Source organism: Pogona vitticeps, chromosome 2, assembly GCF_051106095.1.
Source record: "Pogona vitticeps strain Pit_001003342236 chromosome 2, PviZW2.1, whole genome shotgun sequence".
In the NCBI taxonomy this organism is placed as follows: Eukaryota; Metazoa; Chordata; class Lepidosauria; order Squamata; family Agamidae; genus Pogona; species Pogona vitticeps.
Window position 1 is genome coordinate 252,010,083 of NC_135784.1, and position 20,681 is coordinate 252,030,763.

The following is a 20,681-nucleotide window of genomic DNA, read 5'->3' on the forward strand; positions in this document are numbered from 1 at the left end:
GCTACTTTGAGAAAGGGGGTTGGGGAGTCGTGGCCAGGTGTTTGGACTCCAGAGGGCCTCATGTGGCCCCTAGATTATACTTCATGGAAGCTTTGCAGCCATGGAATATCCTGCAGGATATGTAATTTCTGAAATTCTGTAATTATTTCTGCAATTATATTCTTTAAACTCTGAGGGTGCAGGTTGATGTACGTTTCTATGATGTGTAGGGTGCTTTGTTCAGAGATATGCTTTGCAACTTCCTCTCATTCGGATCTTAAATTTTACTGCACAGAGGCAGTAATTGTCTTGTTACAAATAGCAAATAGTTTTGAGGGACAATGTGGTATAGTGGGTAGATTGTTGGACTTGGAAAGCCTGCCTGGTCATGGAAACTTTCTGGGGTTGGCAATGATAAACCTTGAATAACTCTCGTACCTTGAATACCCCATCAGGGTCACCATCTATCAGAAGCAACATGATGTCACATAACAATAACCTAAGAAATGTTTTAAAGTGCCTGCAATAATGTTTAGAGCCTGCGTCATGGACTCAGATTGCTGTGGATTTAATTTGATGGTCACTATTGATCTCAGCGGAGCTATATAGTTTTGCACAAATTGTATCTAACTTCAGGCTTTTATCTTTACAAACGCTGACTGAGAGAAATATAACACAGAAGGTGGACAGAAGCCACAGCGAAGGCTGCTTGGTGACTATAACTGTGTGTTCTCAATCCTTTCGTTATACTTTCTAAGTGGGACATTAACTTAGAATTTCCTGTCTTTTTAGTGGCTCAGGGGTTGTTCTTTCAAACCACACGGAAACCTCTGCAAATAATTTCCACTTACTCAGGAGACGAACACTATTAAATAGATTCGACATGACAGCTCCATCACTTTGTTAACCCAAGGTGGCCAAATCATACTGTGCTCCCTGAAAAAAAAGGGGGGAGGCCTAGGTTCAGGTTGTTAGTTGACTATTATGGCATGAGTCATGGCCATCAATGCCTAGATTATGGAAAGGAAAATTTATTCCACTGACTTCCTGTGCCAATGCAAACAAAAGAGGGTTCTTTTCTTAGAAAGTCTGATTTAGCTAAATGGGGAGGGATATTGTGTAGAATAGCGAATGTCCAAAAGAGGTATGTGATAGTTGAGGGAAAAACAAAAGGATAATGGATGACAAGCAATGGGAAAGAGGAATCAAAAGAAACTGCTAACTCTCCTCAACCAAGGTAGGTAGATTAGGATATACTATAAGACAGTGGGGTAATTTGATGTCTTTTAGCAAGCATTTCCAATGTCTAAATGTTAACCTCAGCAGTGACAAAATAAATGTCTTTCCTCCTTGGTCATAATAACAGTGTTGAAATAAACAAGGGTGTGTTTGGATCTGGAAGAGTATCTGGAGTAAAGCTGCATAATTGGCATGTTAGCACGAGTCTCACAAAGGGGCGACACAGAAGGCTTTCCTTTGAAGCATGTGAGGATCGCAAACAGATTTGGGCGTCTCCTGGGCCAGGTGACAAACCCTGTTGGCTGATGCTACCACTCTGGAAGCACCACTAGATTGTTTCTGAAGAAAAAAGGTAAAGGTTCCCCTTGACAGTTTTAGTCCAGTCGTGTCTGACTCTAGGGGGCGGTGCTCATCCCGTTTTTCAAGCCGTAGAGCCAGTGCTTGTCCGAAGACAGTTTCCGTTGTCATGTTGCCAGAAACAAGGCAAATTTCCAAATTAGGCTCCGAAGTACAAATCGGGCTCAATCTGCTTCAAACTTGTTTTTTTTTTTTTAAGAGCAGACTTTAAAGGTCCCTAGAACACAAGTTCTAAAACTAGTTGTCCAAAATCAGGCCAGTGTCCCTCCCATTTTGATGTCTAATTTGTCTTCAAATTTCATTTACATCAGGGCAAAGCCTGATATACATGAAATCTTTGAACATCATAGCTGTAATTTTCCCCCAGCACAAATCAAGGGGAGTCATATATATCAACTTGGATCTGGGGCACAAATTACTGTGGTCAAAATTGGGATACATTCCAAAGCCACAAAACTGGCTTCTGAATTAATCTGGGAGACACATGCACAGCCCCAGTATTTTAAAAAGTCATTTCGGAGTGCAAGTAGTTTTCCTCGCCTTTTAAAAGAGATCTTCTATATATGTGTATTTTTTTCTGGGGGAAAAAGGTATTAATTGGTCAGGTGCACAGAAGAACATCCTGGGCTCAGAACTCTTTCCTTCCACTGGCCTACTGGCCAGGATCTTCAACACACCATGAGAAACAGAGCTAGTTTAAGAAGAACATTCTAATGTGCTCATTCTAATGTTGGCTTGCCCCAATCACCACCGGGCCGTTTGCTTCTCTGCCATAGAAAAGGTGAGAAGGTGAACTGAAGAATTTAGGTTTCGCACAGTTCTCCTGAGGCTCCTGACCTTGTGGATCTGACTTAATTCTTGCCTTCTATTGAAAACATTTGTGTCTCATTAGTTCATGACAGATTGCACAGGTGGGGGGGGAGTATAATCTCATGCAGCCTGCCTCCATACAATTTCTTTCTTTAAAGGCCTTTCCTGGCATCATGAAAGCTGCCTTGCTTTGGATGATTGACTATCCAGGCTACTTGTAAACCAGCAGGCAGTCTGTGGGCCAATTACCTGGATATTTTCTCAAGTACAGTACTTTTACACAATTATTCTACCATGGTGGTTTGGCTGCTTATACAAAAGGTCATATAACATGAGAAACAAAACAGGAAAAAATGACATATTGTTCACTGATTAAAGTAGTGTTTTTTCAAGTGGAATGAAGGCTTAGTTAATGTGATAGTCAATTGTTTCTTGACATATATGGCTTCAGTGAAAGCAGGTTCTAAAAGGAGGCAAAGGTGCCTCATAGGGGAGCACAGCTAGAGCTTTCAGGTTCGGTTTCAAAAATTGTTTTTGTTACAGCGTAAGATCAGATATCAAACAGGTCTCAATGTTTTCTGATAGACCACCGAATGGTGATCCATATAATTGAGGCTATATCAGGAACCCTTCTGAGAGATGCTGATTATTAATAAAAATAAAAGAATTCAAAATATTAGAATGCAATTTTTAGGAACATATAATATGAAATTGCTAACATGCACTGGATTATGGAGAAAGCCAGGAAGTTCCAGAAAAACTTCTGCTTCATTGACTATGCAAAAGCCTTTGACTGTGTGGACCACAGCAAACTATGGCAAGTTCTTAAAGAAATGGGAGTGCCTGATCACCTTATCTATCTCCTGAGAAATCTGTTATGTGGGACAGGAAGCAACAGCTAAAACTGGATATGGAACAATTGATTGGTTCAAAACTGGGAAAGGAGTGCGACAAAGCTGTATATTGTCCCCCTGCTTATTTAACTTATATGCAGAATACATCATGCGAAAGGCCGGACTGGAGGAATCCCAAGGCGGAATTAAGATTGCTGGAAGAAATATCAACAACCTCCGATATGCAGATGATACCACTCTGATGGCGAAAAGTGAGGAGGAATTAAAGAACCTCTTAATGAGGGTGAAAGAGGAGAGTGCCAAAAATGGTCTGAAGCTCAACGTAAAAAAACAACAACAACAAACAAACAAACTAAGATCATGGCCAATGGTCCCATCACCTCCTGGCAAATAGAAGGGGAAGATATGGAGGCAGTGGCAGATTTTACCTTTTTGGGCTCCATGAAAACTGCAGATGGTGACAGCAGCCATGAAAGTAAAAGACGTCTGCTTCTTGGGAGGAAAGCGATGACAAACCTAGACAACATCTTAAAAAGCAGAGATGTATGGAAGTGAGAGCTGGACCATAAAGAAGGCTGACTGCCGAAGAATTTATGCTTTTAAATTGTGGTGCTGGAGGAGACTCTTGAGAGTCCCCTGGACTGCAAAGAGAACAAACATATCCATTTTGAAGGAAAACAAACCTGAGTGTTCACTGGAAGGACAGATCCTGAAGCTGAGGCTCCAATATTTTGGCCATCCCATGAGAAGAGGAGACTCCCTGGAAAAGACCCTGATGTTGGGAAAGTGTGAAGGCAAGAGGAGAAGGGAACAATAGAGGACGAGATGGCTGGACAGTGTCATCGAAGCTACCAACATGAATTTGACACAACTCCGAGAGGCAGTGGAAGACAGGAGGGCCTGCCGTGTTCTGATCCATGGGGTCACAAAGAGTCGGACACGACTAAATGACTAAACAACAACAAATATGAAATATCAGCTGTCTTTATCATCTTCAGACTTTTGGAAACAAGTAATAAAAGCACCAGTTAAGTGAGTTTTTGAGAAATAAAAGATACCACAATATCATTTAAAAATATCAATAGCGACAACTAATGTTAACAGGTTCCTCTTGAAACTTTGCTTTTGGGGGTCATTTTGGGTGGCAGTTTTCCATGTGTTTTTAAAAAACACTCCCCAAAACTAACTAATGACTAGGAACAAAGTAATCGCTCAAGTTCTATGTTAATCTGGTCCAAGGATACGGCTGCCCGCCCACTCATTCCGACAAGTCTGCAACATTAGCCCATCCTGTGGGGTTGTTTCCTCACTTGAAAGTGGTTGGGAGCTGCATACCAATGATGGATAAGACTTGTGGTGGGTGGGGCCAAAAATCAAACCAGGGTGGGGGCAGTGTCAAAAGTGAATGAGGACATATCTGGGTCACACTCGTGCATCCATCCAAACACATCTTATTCACACAGGCATTGTTGGTGATTTATGAAAAATAAGGAAACAGTGAATGACAACAAATGTTTTATTGATCAAATGGATTTATATAATATATTTTCCTCCTTTTCATTTGGGCCTCTTTAAAAAAATGTAAACATAGTATGACCATATAGTGTATAGGACTAAAATGCCATTACATGTATAAATTAATGGGTCCTTTTTTAAAAAGAGCAAAACGGACATTTTTATGACACTTGTAACACTTTTAAAGTGAACCCCCAATCTTCAAAAACCTCTCCACCCCACAACTCCTCTCTCTTCTCTCTCCCTTCACATATTTGCCCAGGCCTGGTGTGTTTTCTGTCTCCTGAGGAATTTTTGCAACAGAGCCCTAAAACAACAGAAGCCATAAATTTCTGCATGTAAATGTAATATGCATCCAAGAACCAATCAATATTTAATATGAAACTCATATTTCATTCAACACTGCATTCTGTTTCCACATGTCTGACAAAGTGGAGGTGTCCACAAAAGCTCACACTAAAATATAACCGTCTTTAAGGTGCCACATGTTTTTGTCTTGTTTTCTTTTGTTTTGTTTCTTTGGATTTTACTTTATATAAAGAATTTTTTAGTTATTATTTGTTTTTTGTTTTTTTTAGTAATGCAAGCAACTTGGGAACTATGGACATACAAACACAGACACACATACCACAGGTGCATAGTAATCTGCTGTAGTTCATCTGTGTTGTTTCCGTTTCATATCAGATTTTATCTCTCTTTTTTCTTCTGTGCAAAGGTGATCTAGTGCTAAACTTATATATCAGTGTAGTGGTAGCTCAGCTATTGCTAAACTCTGCAGATTGCTTTTTAAAAAATTAATACTTCAGGGTGCCTAGGGAGAAAGATTGTGGGGGGTAGATGTTCCTGCTGTCCAAAATGTCACACCCAGCTTAGTATCTCACCATAATACCACCCAAAGTCACACACCCCATTCTTTTCGGGAATGAAACCACTGATCACATAGGGGGGACACAATCTGAATCATTCCCGCTTTTGAAAAGTAGAAGCCTCCATTGGCCAGGGTGGGGGAAAATATCAAGAAACAAAAAGGGGCTGGACTGGTTTGCATCCGCCTTTGCATCGTGTGATCAGTTTTTAAAAGTTCAAAGTCATCCATTCTACTGGCGCAGTAGAATTATTTGCCTGTGTTGTTGCAGCCTGATGGTCTGTGGTATCTCTAAAGACAACACCACATTTCAGATGAACTGTGTTTTTTCCCTCTCAGCATTCTTCAGTGGAAGATAGTAAGTAACAATTGTACTATTATTTGAAGAAACTCTCTTTTGATTATTCCTTTCACTCTTTATGTTGCATCCTGTTATTCGCAAAGGAACAATGACTCCTATCAGGGCATGAAAAGGAGTTCACTGACTATACGTTGCTTGATAGAGTTCAGGCATTGGTCGATTCTAAGGTGGAGCTGCATGTGCAATATTGCGAAGGGGCAATGACATTCACCGGTGGCTTTGACATCCAGTTGCCATTTGTAATATAAGGGTATTATATGGAGCTGCCTACACATAGAACAAGTTGGTTCAGTTTGTTTGAGAGATTGTGTGTCCAATCAAAAGCTCTATAGAAAGGAACCAGGAGGCAGAACTCAGTCTGGACACGTCCTTTGAACGGAGAACTTGTGAAGTCACTTCTAATGTGCCTGCTGCTCCAGTGCACGTTCCAACACTATTAAGTGGTGTTTTATTGTGTATACACAGAGTTTGCTAAGCAAAAATCAGTATGTATCCAGAAGCCTGACTCTGCACTTATATCTGCCTCTAGCTGGATCAGAACAAATGGCTGAAATCTAAAGACCCTGAGAGATTGAGGACTCATTGATGGATTGATGGACTGATTTGATTTGTATAGTGCCCCATTAGTGAACACACACTACTCCGGGTGATTTACAGAATAAAGCATGAATGCTTCCACCCTCTCTGGCTCCACCCTCCCAGTGGCACTCCTGATCTCAACAAAGCATCCTACTTATTATGTTGATTTTCAGTGGGCACGGTGGCAAAAAGGGGAAGTGAGGAAACATGGGAGCATCAAATAGCAGTGGATCCAAAAGACACAAGGGAAAAAGTGTGCTCCACTGGTCTAGAGTGTTAAAAATGTTTGAATCTTCAAAGACTGGGCATGGTTATATCTTTATTTCTAGTCGCTGAAAGCTAGCAGGACAGCTCAGTGAGTTAGACGCTCTGCAGCCTCTAGCTGCAGAGCCGGAGGTTGGGAGTTCAATCCCCCCCCCTTTGCTTCCCAGAAGAGGCAGCCTCTGTAGCCTTGGGCAAGCTGCCCAATCCTAGGGCACTCCCTGAAGAAGGGAATGATAAACCACTTCTGAGTACACTCTACATAGAAAAGCCTGAAAAGGGTCACTATCAGTGAGAGTTGACTTGACAGCATGCTATTCATTATTCGCAGCTGGACATGTGCAAACTGACATTTTTGTCTGTCGCTGCAACTTGTTTGGGGATTTATTGAAAATATTATTGCACACATCTGGACAACTGTTTCATTTCTAATGTCTTTGATGTCATCTTAGTTTTCAGGATAACCACACTTAGCTTCCCCTGTCCTTTTCCTTGCTCCCACAATTGATGTAACACGCTTTGAATTTTGCTTGTGATGTGGACATTCCTTTTCTGATTTTGTTCTCACAAGGTATTTTTTTTTAATTTGAAACTTCTCTGGTTTCCTCCTTCTCATTACTTAGTTAAGTATTTATTTTGTGGCATTTCACACCCTTGTTATATAGAGAGAATAGTAACGAGAAAGTGATTCAGGTAGTAATGCCATTGGTATAGTTCTGGTAAATATTCCTGAATCAACTTACTCACAAATTTCTATCACTTCGTGTCCATGTGTGTCCTAAACATAATAAAATAATTTGGTTTGATTTTTAGTATCTCATTTGCTTTACTTAACGATACCTCAGAAGTAGTGATGATTCTCAAATAGGTGACTTGTGATTTCCATTTTGATCGCAGAAAGAACTCACTACAGTTGATGACAATGCATTATCATCAGTCAGAATTCTTGAACCCAAGTGTATATTCCCTTAATACACCAAGGCACATTTGAAATGACTCAGAACCAGAAATTCTTTATTTCATGGTGTTTGACCCCCCCCTCACATTATGCAGGGTTTAACAGGATCACACCTAAGGCTGCAATCCTTTGAACAAGTGATGGAGCGTTCTCCTGGTTCCAGATTGAATCACATTAAGTGTAATGACATTTACTGCTGAACAAAACACATACAAGGATGGGGGATTTCTGGCCCTCCCAAAGTTTTGAACACCTCCCAGAACTGCTATTGGCCATTGTCATACTGGCTTCTAGGAGTTGTAGTTCAAAACAATTGGAGGAGCAAAGGTTTTCCACTTGTGATGTATAGAATTGTGCAATCAATATCACTAACTATCATTAACACAAAGCAGTAGCTTGCATTTCAGGAAAAGGACACCACAGATCACCTCCTGCTTTTAAGGAGGAAGACCATTCATTCACCTAAGAACATATGAAAACTAGGCTGTGCATTATGACCATCATGTGAGACTCCTGGGAAATGCATGACATTGCCCATGCTGGTGGGTGCTATTAGTGGTTTAATCCTGAACCACTCATGTGGAATCAATGAACTGTATGGTGCTGGGGATACACAGGCACTTTTATTTTAAACATGTATTTCCTACATTTCTATTTCGCTTTTCCTCTGATGAACTCAAGAAAGCATAAAATAGTACTTCTACACTTTCTCCTCACAACCCTCCTCACAGACAATGACTGTGCTGTGTGTGAGAGAAAAATTTAACAGCTGGACCAAAGTCAGCTAGTCCATTTCATACACGAGTGAAAATTTGAACTCAGGTCTCATAATTCAACTCTAATGGTGATGCCACACTGGTTCATCGTACAGGCTCCATCACACGATCATATAGTACCATTTCCTAATTTGTTATTAGATTTCTATTCAGGTGTTGAGATTTTGCCTGTGACACCATGCTGTCCATTGCACAATTCCAGAAGTCTGCAGCCAGAAGCCTTTTCTATTCACAGAAATGTTTTGTGCATTCCAGATCCTAGGAAAATCAAGATTCCAAATTGCACTGGAAGCATACACAGAACAAAGAATCAACAGCATGGGTGAGACCCTGAAGACCACCACCAAAAACTTTGATTCTGAATATCTCTTAGTATACACACTTTGTAATGCTGCAGAAAATGTTTTAGTGGGATGCAATTTGATATCCTTTAAAAAAAATGCAGATGTTTATAATTTTGCAGGTTCATACATCATCATGTATCTTTATAATGAGCATTTTCTACATGATTAATTAGCATTTTTGCTACAGCAGAGGATTAAAAAAAATAGAAGCTGATTTCCTTTGTAACTGTACTATGTACTGTCAAGTACTGTGATAAGATATGAAAGGCACATGGCCGTAAATGACCAGCAGTTTCTTTTAATGTACAGCAGGGAGAGTTGTTATCAAAACCGAGATATTGCCATGCTTTATTTCCATTCCATGAAATAATAAATAAATATTTAAAATTAGCTTGGAAACATGCTGTATTGATTGCTTCTTTATACTTCTAAATCCTTCCATTTTTTTTTCTTGGATCCTTTGCTGCTTGGAATCAATAAGAGGAAAGCTGATCTACAGGCTGGACATCATGGTACAATTCCTGAAGTAAACCAGGGTTGCTGGCCAAACTATTTGAGTAATACTTCTCCAGAATACCTTTTAAATATTTTTTCTGTCCGTGTGAGTTGATTTTAAAGGGCTCTGAGATGCTCTAACTCAACAATACACACAGATAGAGGTTTGGCACAGGGCGAAAGCATGGGTGTCTATAACGTAGTATCCGTATTATCAAAATAAGGAAATGGTTATGGGACTTAATGACATATTCCTTTGGAGGAAAGGTCAGTAGACCGCTATCCAACCCTCTCATTTCCTCACCAATGGCTATGCTTGAAGGGCCACAGGCTGGTCATTTCTTCTGCACACTGTCTCAGACCTAAGTTGATTTGGAGTCCATTCTAGCTGATTCAATTGGTTTACTGAAGCATATCAGTACTCATGCCAGTACTAGGATTCAAGGTTGATATTGTCGCTGGAGTTAATGGCATTAATATCTCTTTTATAAATAAAACGTATTTTGGATTCTTTGGCCAGTATTCTGTTGCATTACATAATCACAAAGGGCCATCACACAAGTTTTTCCACGCTTCCAGCAAGCTCCCCTTCCCATGCTCCATCTTGCTCTGCTGGAGATACTTGTTATGCAACCAGTTGTGTAACTAGCCACACAACAGGAGGCCCGCATGAGCACATTTTTACTATGCATAAGAGTGGAGGTGGAAATGTTAATAAGAAATCTTGGTTAATTTTATGCTGCATACATTTAGCTTCCATAAATGGTAGGTTGACTAATTTCCCTTCTTTTAGATCCATCCTGATGTCTAGTGCCTGAAAATGTGTGTTATACTGGTAAAAACTAATTTAAACCTGTACTTCCAAATAAGTGTTAAGGATGAAAAGGCTGATTCTGATCTAGCAAAATGAGATCTATAGGAAGAAAATAATTAAAAATCTTTGGTTCAAATCCTATTGCTGATTTATTCTTGTGTAAGGGACATCAAGCTGGATAGCTCAGCATTTTAGGTAGAGGTTGGGAGTTCAGTTCCCCATGGTATCTCCTTCACAAGTACTGGACTCAAAGATCCATAGGGTTCTTTCCAACTCTGCAGTTTTAAGATGATTTGCAAAGAAACTCTTCCCTGGAAATTGCATTTCCTTAACCAGGTGCTGGCTGCGTTCCTGGGCATGTGCCCAATCAGATGACCGGGTACATGGTCAGGAATGCTATCAGTGTCTCATCAGGGAAAGGTAATTTACTGCCAAAACTATTGCAACTTCCTTTACACACATGTAAACAGGCAATAGGATTCTGCCCTGTATATTTCTTGTTGTGCAAGACGACTCTCTTTCTAGACTGTATATTTGCCTACTTATGTTATAATCCTCCATGCACTCATGGGGGTGAACTCCATTTAAATCACTGGGGATTAATTTCGAGCAAGCATGCATAGATGTGCACTGTTCAAGAATATGTGCCACCGCCTTGTCTTTTTAGTCACAGTGGATTGAATCTAGACTTCACTCCCATTGATTTTATTGAATTCTGCTCAAAGCATGAGCAAATCTGGATTGAATCCCACGTTCATATTGGAATGCAAAACCCTGATCCACAGGGAAAGTCTTCCATCAGCCCAAGAACATCCCATTTCTTTAATTTAAACTCTACTTTATGTACACTTAGCATTAATTAGAATTATCATAGAGCATCTCAGAAAGTAATGGTTGATTCTGACATAAATGTTAGGTTCATCATAACCTGCATCTGATCAAATAGGCTCTGATTCACAACAGGTTCCACCCCAGCGTATGAGTTATGTTTTTAAAGTGCCACAAGAAGCTCTGTTCTTTTTATGTGACAAACACAACTATTCCTTTGGAGTTTACCATTAATGGGTAATAATAGCCCATTTAGTTTGTGCCCAGAAGAAAATAGGACAGTGAAGTGTGGAGCCAGCCATGCAGGACTTAGGTAGATATGGGATTATATTGCATGACTGAAACGCAAAACAAATCTATTAAAATATTTTAGAGACAGACACTTTTATTAAAGAATCCAAATTGATTTCTGAGGTACAGAGTAAAGCTAAAGCTTTCAAAGCTCTATTTCAGAAGTAACTAGATGATATAGGAATCTTTGTTGGTGTAAAAACCACTTAATTGGTATACTTGGGCTTACATATTCCTTCAGGTTTACAGCCTGCTCAATACATACTAGCTGAGTTGTCCACACATAGGCAGATGTTATTCACAGAACAGCAATACAAAGGACGAAAAAATGTGGTGGGGCACTGGATTATACACCCAGGGGGAGCAGGGAGGACCCCAACATTGCCGCTTGTTTTGAGACAAGACTCAACATCCCAGTGCCTATGACGGAAAAAAAAATAGCTATGCATTGGCAAACCCATGTACGGGCAGTTCCCCATGGGCTGTTAGTAGCAACACCGTCAATCTCCTCCCCCACCCCCACAATAGTGTTGGACCAGAAACCCATGGCTGTGCTGGCCAGGGATGATGGGAGTTGTAGTTTCACAAACCTGAAGGATGCTGGGTTGGTGGACATTGTTCTAAAGGAACAGTATGTAGGGCTAGGAATGGGTCTCTTCATTGTTCTTTGAGCTCACAAGGGCCATGACTGCATTAACATATAAAGCAATGTGAGTCAGCACAGTGTGCTCCATTTTGGAAAATGTCACTATTAGAGGTGGGCATGTGCCATTGGTTTGGTGGTTCGTTTATCAGTTGAACTGTTTTTTTGGTACTTCAAAGCCCCACCTCCTCTGGCAGGCAGCCACTCAGAGGCAACACACAGAGGATGAGGGGCAAGGGCAGGGCAGCAAGGCCACTGCCTCCAAGTGGATGCCCACTGGAGGAGATGGGGCTTTGAAGTGGCGGACCCTTATTTGGCCAACAAATGAACTGGCATGAATCGCCAGACTGGTGGGTTCTGCCCATCTCTGGTCACTACAGAACAGCTTTCACAGTTCTAACTATGATTGTTATTGTTACAGGGGACCCTCGACTTACAGATGGCTCGACTTATAGACTTTTCAAGTTACAGACTTCTCTGGCCGCAAAATTTAGGTTCGACTTACAGCCGGAGAATCGACCTACAGACCAGGAAAAAAACCAAAATGGAACAAAAATGAAACAAAAACGGCCGGTTACGGATGAATCGGTTTTCAATGCATTGTAGGTCAATGGAGCCTCGACCTACAGACTTTTCGACCTGCAGCCACCATTCCAATATGGATTAATTCTGTAAGTAGAAGGTCCACTGTATTAATTATTTACTTATTTTAAACACTGTTGTCATCTCAGCCCTGCTTCCAACAATATTGCAGTGCTGATGCAAGACCCATTATACTAATGCTTGCACATGTTCAGTCCATGGGTACCATCCAATGCTAACTTGGTTCAACAAGGGTGTGATCTAGGGCACATCTGCCAGTGAGAATTTAGCTCTCCTAATAGCAGACTGGATTTAGGCCTAATGGTTTTAGTGGCTGTTTTTTGTTTTGCTTTACTTTGAATGTGTTTTGCTTTGTTTGAATGTGTTTTTAAAAACTATTTTTATTGGGTTTTTTTAACATTTATGTTTTCCACGTTACTTTAAATGCCTTTTCTATAGAAAAGTGATGTTGCCTGAAATATCATTGCTTAATATAATAAGTCACACTAGAGTAGACTCATTGAGTCAGTGGGGATTTAGTGAGTCGGCTCTGCCATAAGTCCGTTGATTGAAATAGGCCTACAGCTTTAGTGCAGTAAGTTGCAACTAGAGCAGGCCCATTTGAATCAACTGAACTTACAGAAAAGTTGACTCACCAAACCCCACTTGGACCTACTCAGTGTGGACCTACTACACTAAACAACAGGAGTTCAGCCATTGAATTGAATTCAAATACAGTACTTCATTCCATAGATACCTAATTACACATTTAACAGGGAAAATGCATCATTTTAAGTGGTTTTATGAATTCTACAATAAATTTCATTCCCAATAGTGAGGTCAATGAGGTAGGTTTTCAAAGGCAAAAATGGCACATCCTGCCCAATGCACAAACCAGTTACTCCAGCATAATGCATTCAAACCAACGCAGTCCTAAGATTTCTTATTTAATTGGTTTGTACAGAATACACATGGTTTAGAACAATGCATCAAGTTGCTTCCTCATCAAAGTGCATATTTTTCAGCTGATGTGAACAGCTTAAGCTCAAAGTAAAGGAAGTTGTAATCTACAAGCCACTTAACTCCAAGTGACTTGTTTCAAACAAATTTTACTTCGCTGAGATTACATCCACTTAAAGTTTAATGTTCAGTTTCACTAGTTTATGGGTCAGACTGTGCCATTTTATTTTTCTTTTAAAAAGAAGTCTATAAAGATACCAGGTTATCTTCATAAATTTTTTTTAATGAAGACTCCAGCACTTCAGATCAAGCACTAAAGTTTTCCAGTCCCAGAGTTTGGAGCAACATTTGACAAGTAACCATTAACTACAAGTTAATTTTTAGCATGCTGAGGACATAAAGATGTTCCTTTTGTAAAGCAGTGTAATGACTGGTGGCAAATATTTGTGGGGACGAATATGTCTTTTCAAGGTACTGGCCCTTTTCTTCCTTTTTTCAAAACATGGTTTTCACCAAAAAAGTAACGAAAAGGAAGAAGTAACTATTTTGTAACAGTAACAGCAATGAGTTACAACTTTGCAGTTTTGTATCAAGGTACATGACAAGTACAACCACTCTTTAAATATCTCACTTACCTTGAAAGCCCTATCTAGGCTGCTATAAATTGCTTCCGACTTGACGGCACATAACATCAACACGGTACACAACTTTTAAGAAGTAACTTTCCAGACTCTGGCTAGTTCCATAAACAAAAAAACCAAAGGGCAAGGGAGAAACATTAGCTTTTGTTGTTTTTGTTATTGAGTTGGTAAGTCTTGTCTGACTCTTCATGATCCCATGGACCAGAGCACGCCAGGCCCTCCGTTTTCCACTGCCTCCCGGAGTTGGGTCAAATTCATGTTGGTAGTTTCCATGACACTGTCCAGACATCTCATCCTCGGTCGTCCCTTTCTCCTCTTGCCTTCACACTTTCCCAACATTAAGGTCTTTTCCAGGGAGTCTTCTCATGAGATGGCCAAAGTATTGGAGCCTCAGCTTCAGGATCTGTCCTTACAGTGAGCACCCAGGGTTGATTTCCTTTAGAATGGATAGGTTTGTTCTCCTTGCAGTCCAGGGGACTCTCAACAGTCTCTTCCAGCACCACAATTCAAAAGCATCAATTTTTTTGGCAATCAGCCTTCTTTATGGTCCAGTTCTCACTTCCATGCATCGCTACTGGAAAAACCGTAGCTTTGACTATGTGGACCTTTGTCGGCAAGGTGATGTCTCTGCTTTTTAAGATGCTGTATAGGTTTGTTATCGCTTTCCTCCCAAGAAGCCAGGAGTCTTTTAATTTCGGGGCTGCTGTCACCATCTGCAGTGATCATGGAGCCCAAAAAGGTAAAATCTGTCACTGCCTCCATATCTTCCCCTTCTATTTGTCAGGAGGTGATGCGACCAGTGGCCAAGATCTTAGTTTTTTGATGTTGAGCTTCAGACCATTTTTGGCACACTCCTCTTTCACCCTCATCAAGAGATTCTTTAATCCCTCCTAACTTTCTGCCATCAGAGTGGTATCATCTGCATATCAGAGATTTTTGGTATTTCTTCCGGCAACCTTAATTCCGGTTTGGGATTCATACTGTCCAGCCTTTTGCATGATGTATTCTGCATAAAAGTTAAATATGCAGGAAGACAATATACAGCCTTGTCGTACTCCTTTCCCAATTTTGAACCAATCAGTTGTTCCATATGCAGTTCCAACTGTTGCTTCCTATCCCACATATAGATTTCTCCGGAGATGGATAAGGTTGTCAGGCACTCACATTTCTTTAAGAACTTGCCATAGTTTGCTGTGGTCCACACAGTCAAAGGCTTTTGCGTAGTCAATGAAGCAGAAGTAGATGTTTTTCTGGAACTCTCTGGCTTTCTCTATAATTCACTGCATGTTAGCAATTTGGTCTCTAGTTCCTCTGCCCTTTGAAATCCAGCTTGTACTTCTGAGAGTTCTCGGTCCACATACTACTGAAACCTACCTTGTGTGATTTTGAGCATAACCTTGCTAGCATGTGAAATTAGTGAAATTGTACGGTGGTTGGAACATTCTTTGGCACTGCCCTTCTTTGGGATTTGGGTGTAGACTGATCTTTTCCAATCCTCTGGCCACTGTTGAGTTTTCCAAACTTGCTGGCATATTGAATGTAGCACCTTAACAGCATCATCTTTTAAGATTTTAAATAGTTCAATTGGAATGCCATAACCTGCACTGGCCTTATTGTTTGCCATCCTTTCTAAGGCCCACTTGACTTCACTCTCCAGGATGTCTGGCTCAAGGTCAGCAACCACACTATCTGGGTTGTGTATTCTTGCCACGTCTTCTTGATGTCATCCGCTTCTGTGAGGTCCCTACCATTTTTGTCCTTTATCATGTCCATCTTTCCACTAAAGGTTCCTTTAATATCTCCATTTTTTAAACAGATCTCTGGTTTTTCCCTATTATTTTCCTCTATTTCTTTGCACTCTTCATTTAAGAAGGCCCTCTTGTCTTTCCTTGCTATTAATTGGAATTCTGCATTCAATTTTCTGTAATTTTCCCCATCTCCCTTGCATTTTGTTTCCCTTCTCTGCTATTTGTAAGGCCTCGTTGGACAGCCATTTTGTTCTCTTGCATTTCCTTTTCTTTGGGATGGTTTTTGTTGCTGCCTCGTGTACAATGCTACGAGCCTCTGTCCAAAGTTCTTCAGGCACTCTGTCCACCAAATCAAGTTCCTTAAATCTGTTCTTCACTTCCACTGTGTATTCATAAGGGATTTGGTTTAGATTAGACCTGACCAGCCCAGTGGTTTTTCCTACTTTCTTCAGTTTAAGCTTGAGTTTTGCTATAAGAAGCTGATGATCAGAGCCACAGTCAGCACCAGGTTTTGTTTTTGCTGACTGTATAGAGCTTCTCCATCTTTGGCTGCAGAGAATATTGTCAATCCGATTTTGGTATTGCCCATCTGGTGATGTCCATGTGTAGAGTCACCTCTTATATTGTTGGAAAAGAGTGTTTGTGATGACCAGCTTGTTCTCTTGACAAAACTCTATTAGCCTTTGCCCTGCTTCGAACTCCAAGGCCAAACTTACCTGTTATTCCTTTGATCTCTTGACTCCCTACTTTAGCATTCCAGTCCCCTATAATGAGAAGAACATCTTTTATTAGTGTCAGTTCTAGAAGGTGTTGTATGTCTTCATAGAATTGGTCAATTTCAGCCTCTTCATCATCGGTGGTTGGTGCATAAACTTGGATGACTTTGATGTTGAAAGGTCTGTCTTGGATTCATATTGGAATCATTCTCTCATTTTTGAGATCGCATCTCAGTACAGCTTTTCCCACTCTTTTGTTGACTATGAGGGCTACTCCATTTCTTCTACGGGATTCTTGCCCACAATAATAAATATGATAATCATCTGAATTCGCCCATTCCCGTCCATTTTAGTTCACTGACGCCCAGGATGTCAATGTTTATTCTGTTTGACCACATCCAGCTTCCCAAGGTTCATAGATCTTACATTCCAGGTTCCTATGCAGTATTTCTCTTTGCAGCATCAGACTTTCCTTTCACTTCCAGGCGCGTGCACAGCTGAGTGTCCTTTTGGCTTTGGCCCAACCACTTCATTAGCTGTGGAGCTAATGATTATATTAGCTTAGCTTGTTTAATTTCATATTGTTAGGCATATTGTAAAGCAGTGAGTCTGTGCACAATCAGCGTTTGGAAAGTTACTCTCTTGGACTTCAACTCTTGGAATCTCCAAGTCAGTCTACAACAAAGTAGGAGTTTGTCATTTGCAGCGCCCAGAAGTTTCTTCCATATCACAGGAAATAGAAAGAGTGCTTTTGAGGACATGATTTGCACTTCCAAGTTGACTAGACCGGGGGCAGTTTTTCATGATTGAACTAAAATTAATAGGTTCATTTTTATCAACATTAGGAATGCACCTGAGGAATTATACAATTCTGCAACTACTATCAAGACTGTCTTTCTTTGCATAATATGAAACAGGAATACAGATACTTCTGAATGATAGCTATACTGTGTTATGTTGCCTCTGGGTTGTGTGAATACTTGAGTGCTTGTGAACATTTTAAACCTGGGCAATTTCTCTCAGTTTTGCTTTCCAAAAGATTACTAACTGCACCATTCATGTGAACACCTCCTCTTGCTGTACCATTTTAGCAAGTTTTCAAAGCCTTTGTGTAAAAGTGTCTCTGTTTCACTGAAACTGTTATTTATCAACTATGAATATGTCATTCATTAAAGAGGAATGTATCTGCAAATTCTACATATTTCAAACATTTTACAGCATGTACATCTACTGTCACTCGTGTGTGTGTGTGTGTGTGTGTGTGTGTGTGTGTGTGTGTGTGTGTGTGGTGTGTGTGTGTGTGTGTATGGGCGGGTGGGTGTAGATATAGATAGATAGATATGGAATGACAACGTTTATTCAGCATCTCTTAAGTCTTCTGGGCCAATGCAGCACTGGCTAATGAAAACATTTATACAAAAAAGTGCACAAAATATGTGTTCTGGAACCACAGAAATAAAATGTCTGTCAGTTGGAAGAGGACAAAAGCGATCCTGGTTCATCTTCTCTCTCATAATATGGAGACATTTATTATTATTATCATTAGCATTATTATTATTACAGTCAAGTCAAGAGCGACGCAACCGAAGAGAACCAGCCAGGAAAATGTATACGTGGGTTGACTGAGTCATGCTGAAGAAAAAGGTGCAACAATAAATAAGTCCATGTGCATTCGCAGTCATATATATGGGCAGAAGATCCCTTGATCTTGGTGGCTTTGGTAAATTTAAATAACAATTATAAAAGCTTTTAGAAATAAAGCAATACATGTTGAGGGGGCTAGAAATGCTAGCAGTCCCGGGGTTTCTTTTCCATTGAAATCAGTCTCATTCCTAGTCATAAATAAATAATCTCTTCTCTGGTTTCCCTTCCACGCCAGGATCAATACCTCTTAACATCTTACTTATTTTATTACTGCTCTTGGTTTTCTGGGACTGATTGAAAGTTGCTCAGAGGAAATCTTTGGTTTTGCTTAAGTGTCCGTGACATTTAATCATGACTTTCCTTGCAGTTTAATTCCAACCAGTCAATCAGTTAATCCACTTCAATTGATTCTGTGCTTTCTGTTATTGGCTTGCACTCATTGGGCATCCTCTGGTGTCGACTCAGCTGGGTGGCTTGGGTGAAGCTCCTCTCGCACCTCTCGCACCTGGAGAAGGCAAGAGAGAAAATTGAGAGCGGGGAGCAGCTTTGGGGGAGGGAAGCCAACAGGCTTCGTCTTATCCTGCCTAATCAGAACAGACACTCAAAAGTGGCTTCAGATTTTCCTGGCTCAAGAGGTTTAATTGGTGGCTACTTCCAAGGCCTTGATGCCTATGATGGGACAAGGCCCTTCTGATTCAGAACAGAGGAATCAGTCAATAGACAGGTGGAAGGTGATTTCTCCAGAGAGGGCTGTCCTGCTACCACTCTGATCACTGTCAGTTCAAATAGATAGAGAACAAAAAGAGATTTTTAGGAATGAGCCATCAAAGAAGCAGCTTGATGACAAATAGAATTTCACCTCCTGCTAATTTAAAAATCAGGAGGCCTGCCTATTGGAACCAATGTGAAGTCATGAAGCAAGAATCACTGTGTTTTTGCAGCAAGCAGAAAATCCTGTTATCGCTCTTAGATTACCATGCAGCTGGGGTCGTATGAGTAATAAGGGGGATTATTGCTAGTCCTGGTGACTGCTTAAACTGTTTTGTTTTTTTAAATTACTCAGGATTTCCTAGAGTACTGAGATGTTCAATGGGAAAAGACAAACTTTCACACCTTTATCCTATTTTGATTCCACTGATGACAGCATGGCAAGGTAATTAATGTGTTAAGACATAGGGACTAACACAGGGAGTGTGTAGTTGAGAGCGAGAGAGAGCTATGTCCATTCCAGATAAAAATGCTAACATAAGGTAACTTATCTGAATGCCTGATGTGCCTATAAAATAAACAGACAGCAACAAACGACAGAAAATCTCTGTTCAGTATGCTCAAGAAATCATATGGACTGAACTTGTGTCATATAATGCCTATAAGGTCTAAGAAGAGCATTATGGGAGGGGGGGGAACTCCCTACAAAAAATGAAGTGGCTCCCGCCCTTTTTTATCTGCATTTATTCTTTTGTAAACATTATATAAAACAGAAAACAGATATTTACAGACACATCAAAGAGACATCTATACACTTACATAATTAGAGAATGTTATAAAGTACCCCATAACCAGTTTTTAGGGAAATTATGGTTGAAGAATATGTGACATGAATGTTATGTACTAATTCATCTCATCTCTCATTCCAGCCAAGGGTGTCAACCTTTTTAAGTTGTGTTTCTTTGATGGTCTCTCTTGGAATATTTTAGCAGCTTGCTCTACTGTTAAAAACTGCACTGTGATCTTGACAAATGTAAAATGTCAGCTCTAATGTATCAGACCTATCAGCTCAATGAAAATAACTCAGAAGTATTGACCACCTAATGATTTTTGGTGTATTCATTAACATCTATGTGCACATCTTCCTCTCTCCAGAGTTCCTGAAATGCTGATGACACATTAGTGTATTGCTGATTGTTTATTAGAAAACTGATTAGTTACTGGATTAGTGTGTCAAAATATACTACCTTTCATTGCTTGACAAACTTGTAAATTATGATTTTATTTTATTTTCATGGTGAAGGTCTTAAGATCAATTCAGTTACAGGATCAGCTTACATAATATAAGGAGTTTCACTTGGACTTGAAAATAATATTTATGTAACAATACTTATCTATACATATGCTCAAATACATTATATTTATTGACATATTTTTTAAAACCAAGAAACACCTACCACTAATACCTTAATGGACAGAACAGTATTGTGACTTTGTATCTTACACAAAAGACCTCAAGGCCACATGGTGTCTATGTGACATGGTAATGAGTTACAGCTTGTCTAAATAAATAAATAAAAGTTATGCTTGATGTGTGCAGCAACTGTTATACTAAATATATTTCACATCATTTCCATAAAGCTCTCATAGCGTATGAAGCACACTTAATGGCATGGCCATACAGTACCTTTCCTCACTGTTAATCTGACATCC

The 20,681-nt window shown here is 40.1% G+C and overlaps 1 protein-coding gene across 5 annotated transcripts in view; it reads right to left on the reverse strand.

Annotated features, from left to right (window-relative positions):
- Positions 1-1,081: 1,081 nt before the first annotated feature.
- Positions 1,082-20,681, reverse strand: part of PRDM6 (PR/SET domain 6) — a 130,860-nt gene continuing 111,260 nt past the window's right edge. For all 5 annotated transcript variants that reach the window (XM_072992419.2, XM_072992420.2, XM_072992416.2 and 2 more), the window contains one exon: positions 1,082-18,765. In XM_072992419.2, coding sequence (XP_072848520.2) covers positions 18,651-18,765 — 115 coding nt within the window. In that variant the 3' untranslated portion in view covers positions 1,082-18,650. The remainder of the gene's footprint in view (positions 18,766-20,681) is intronic.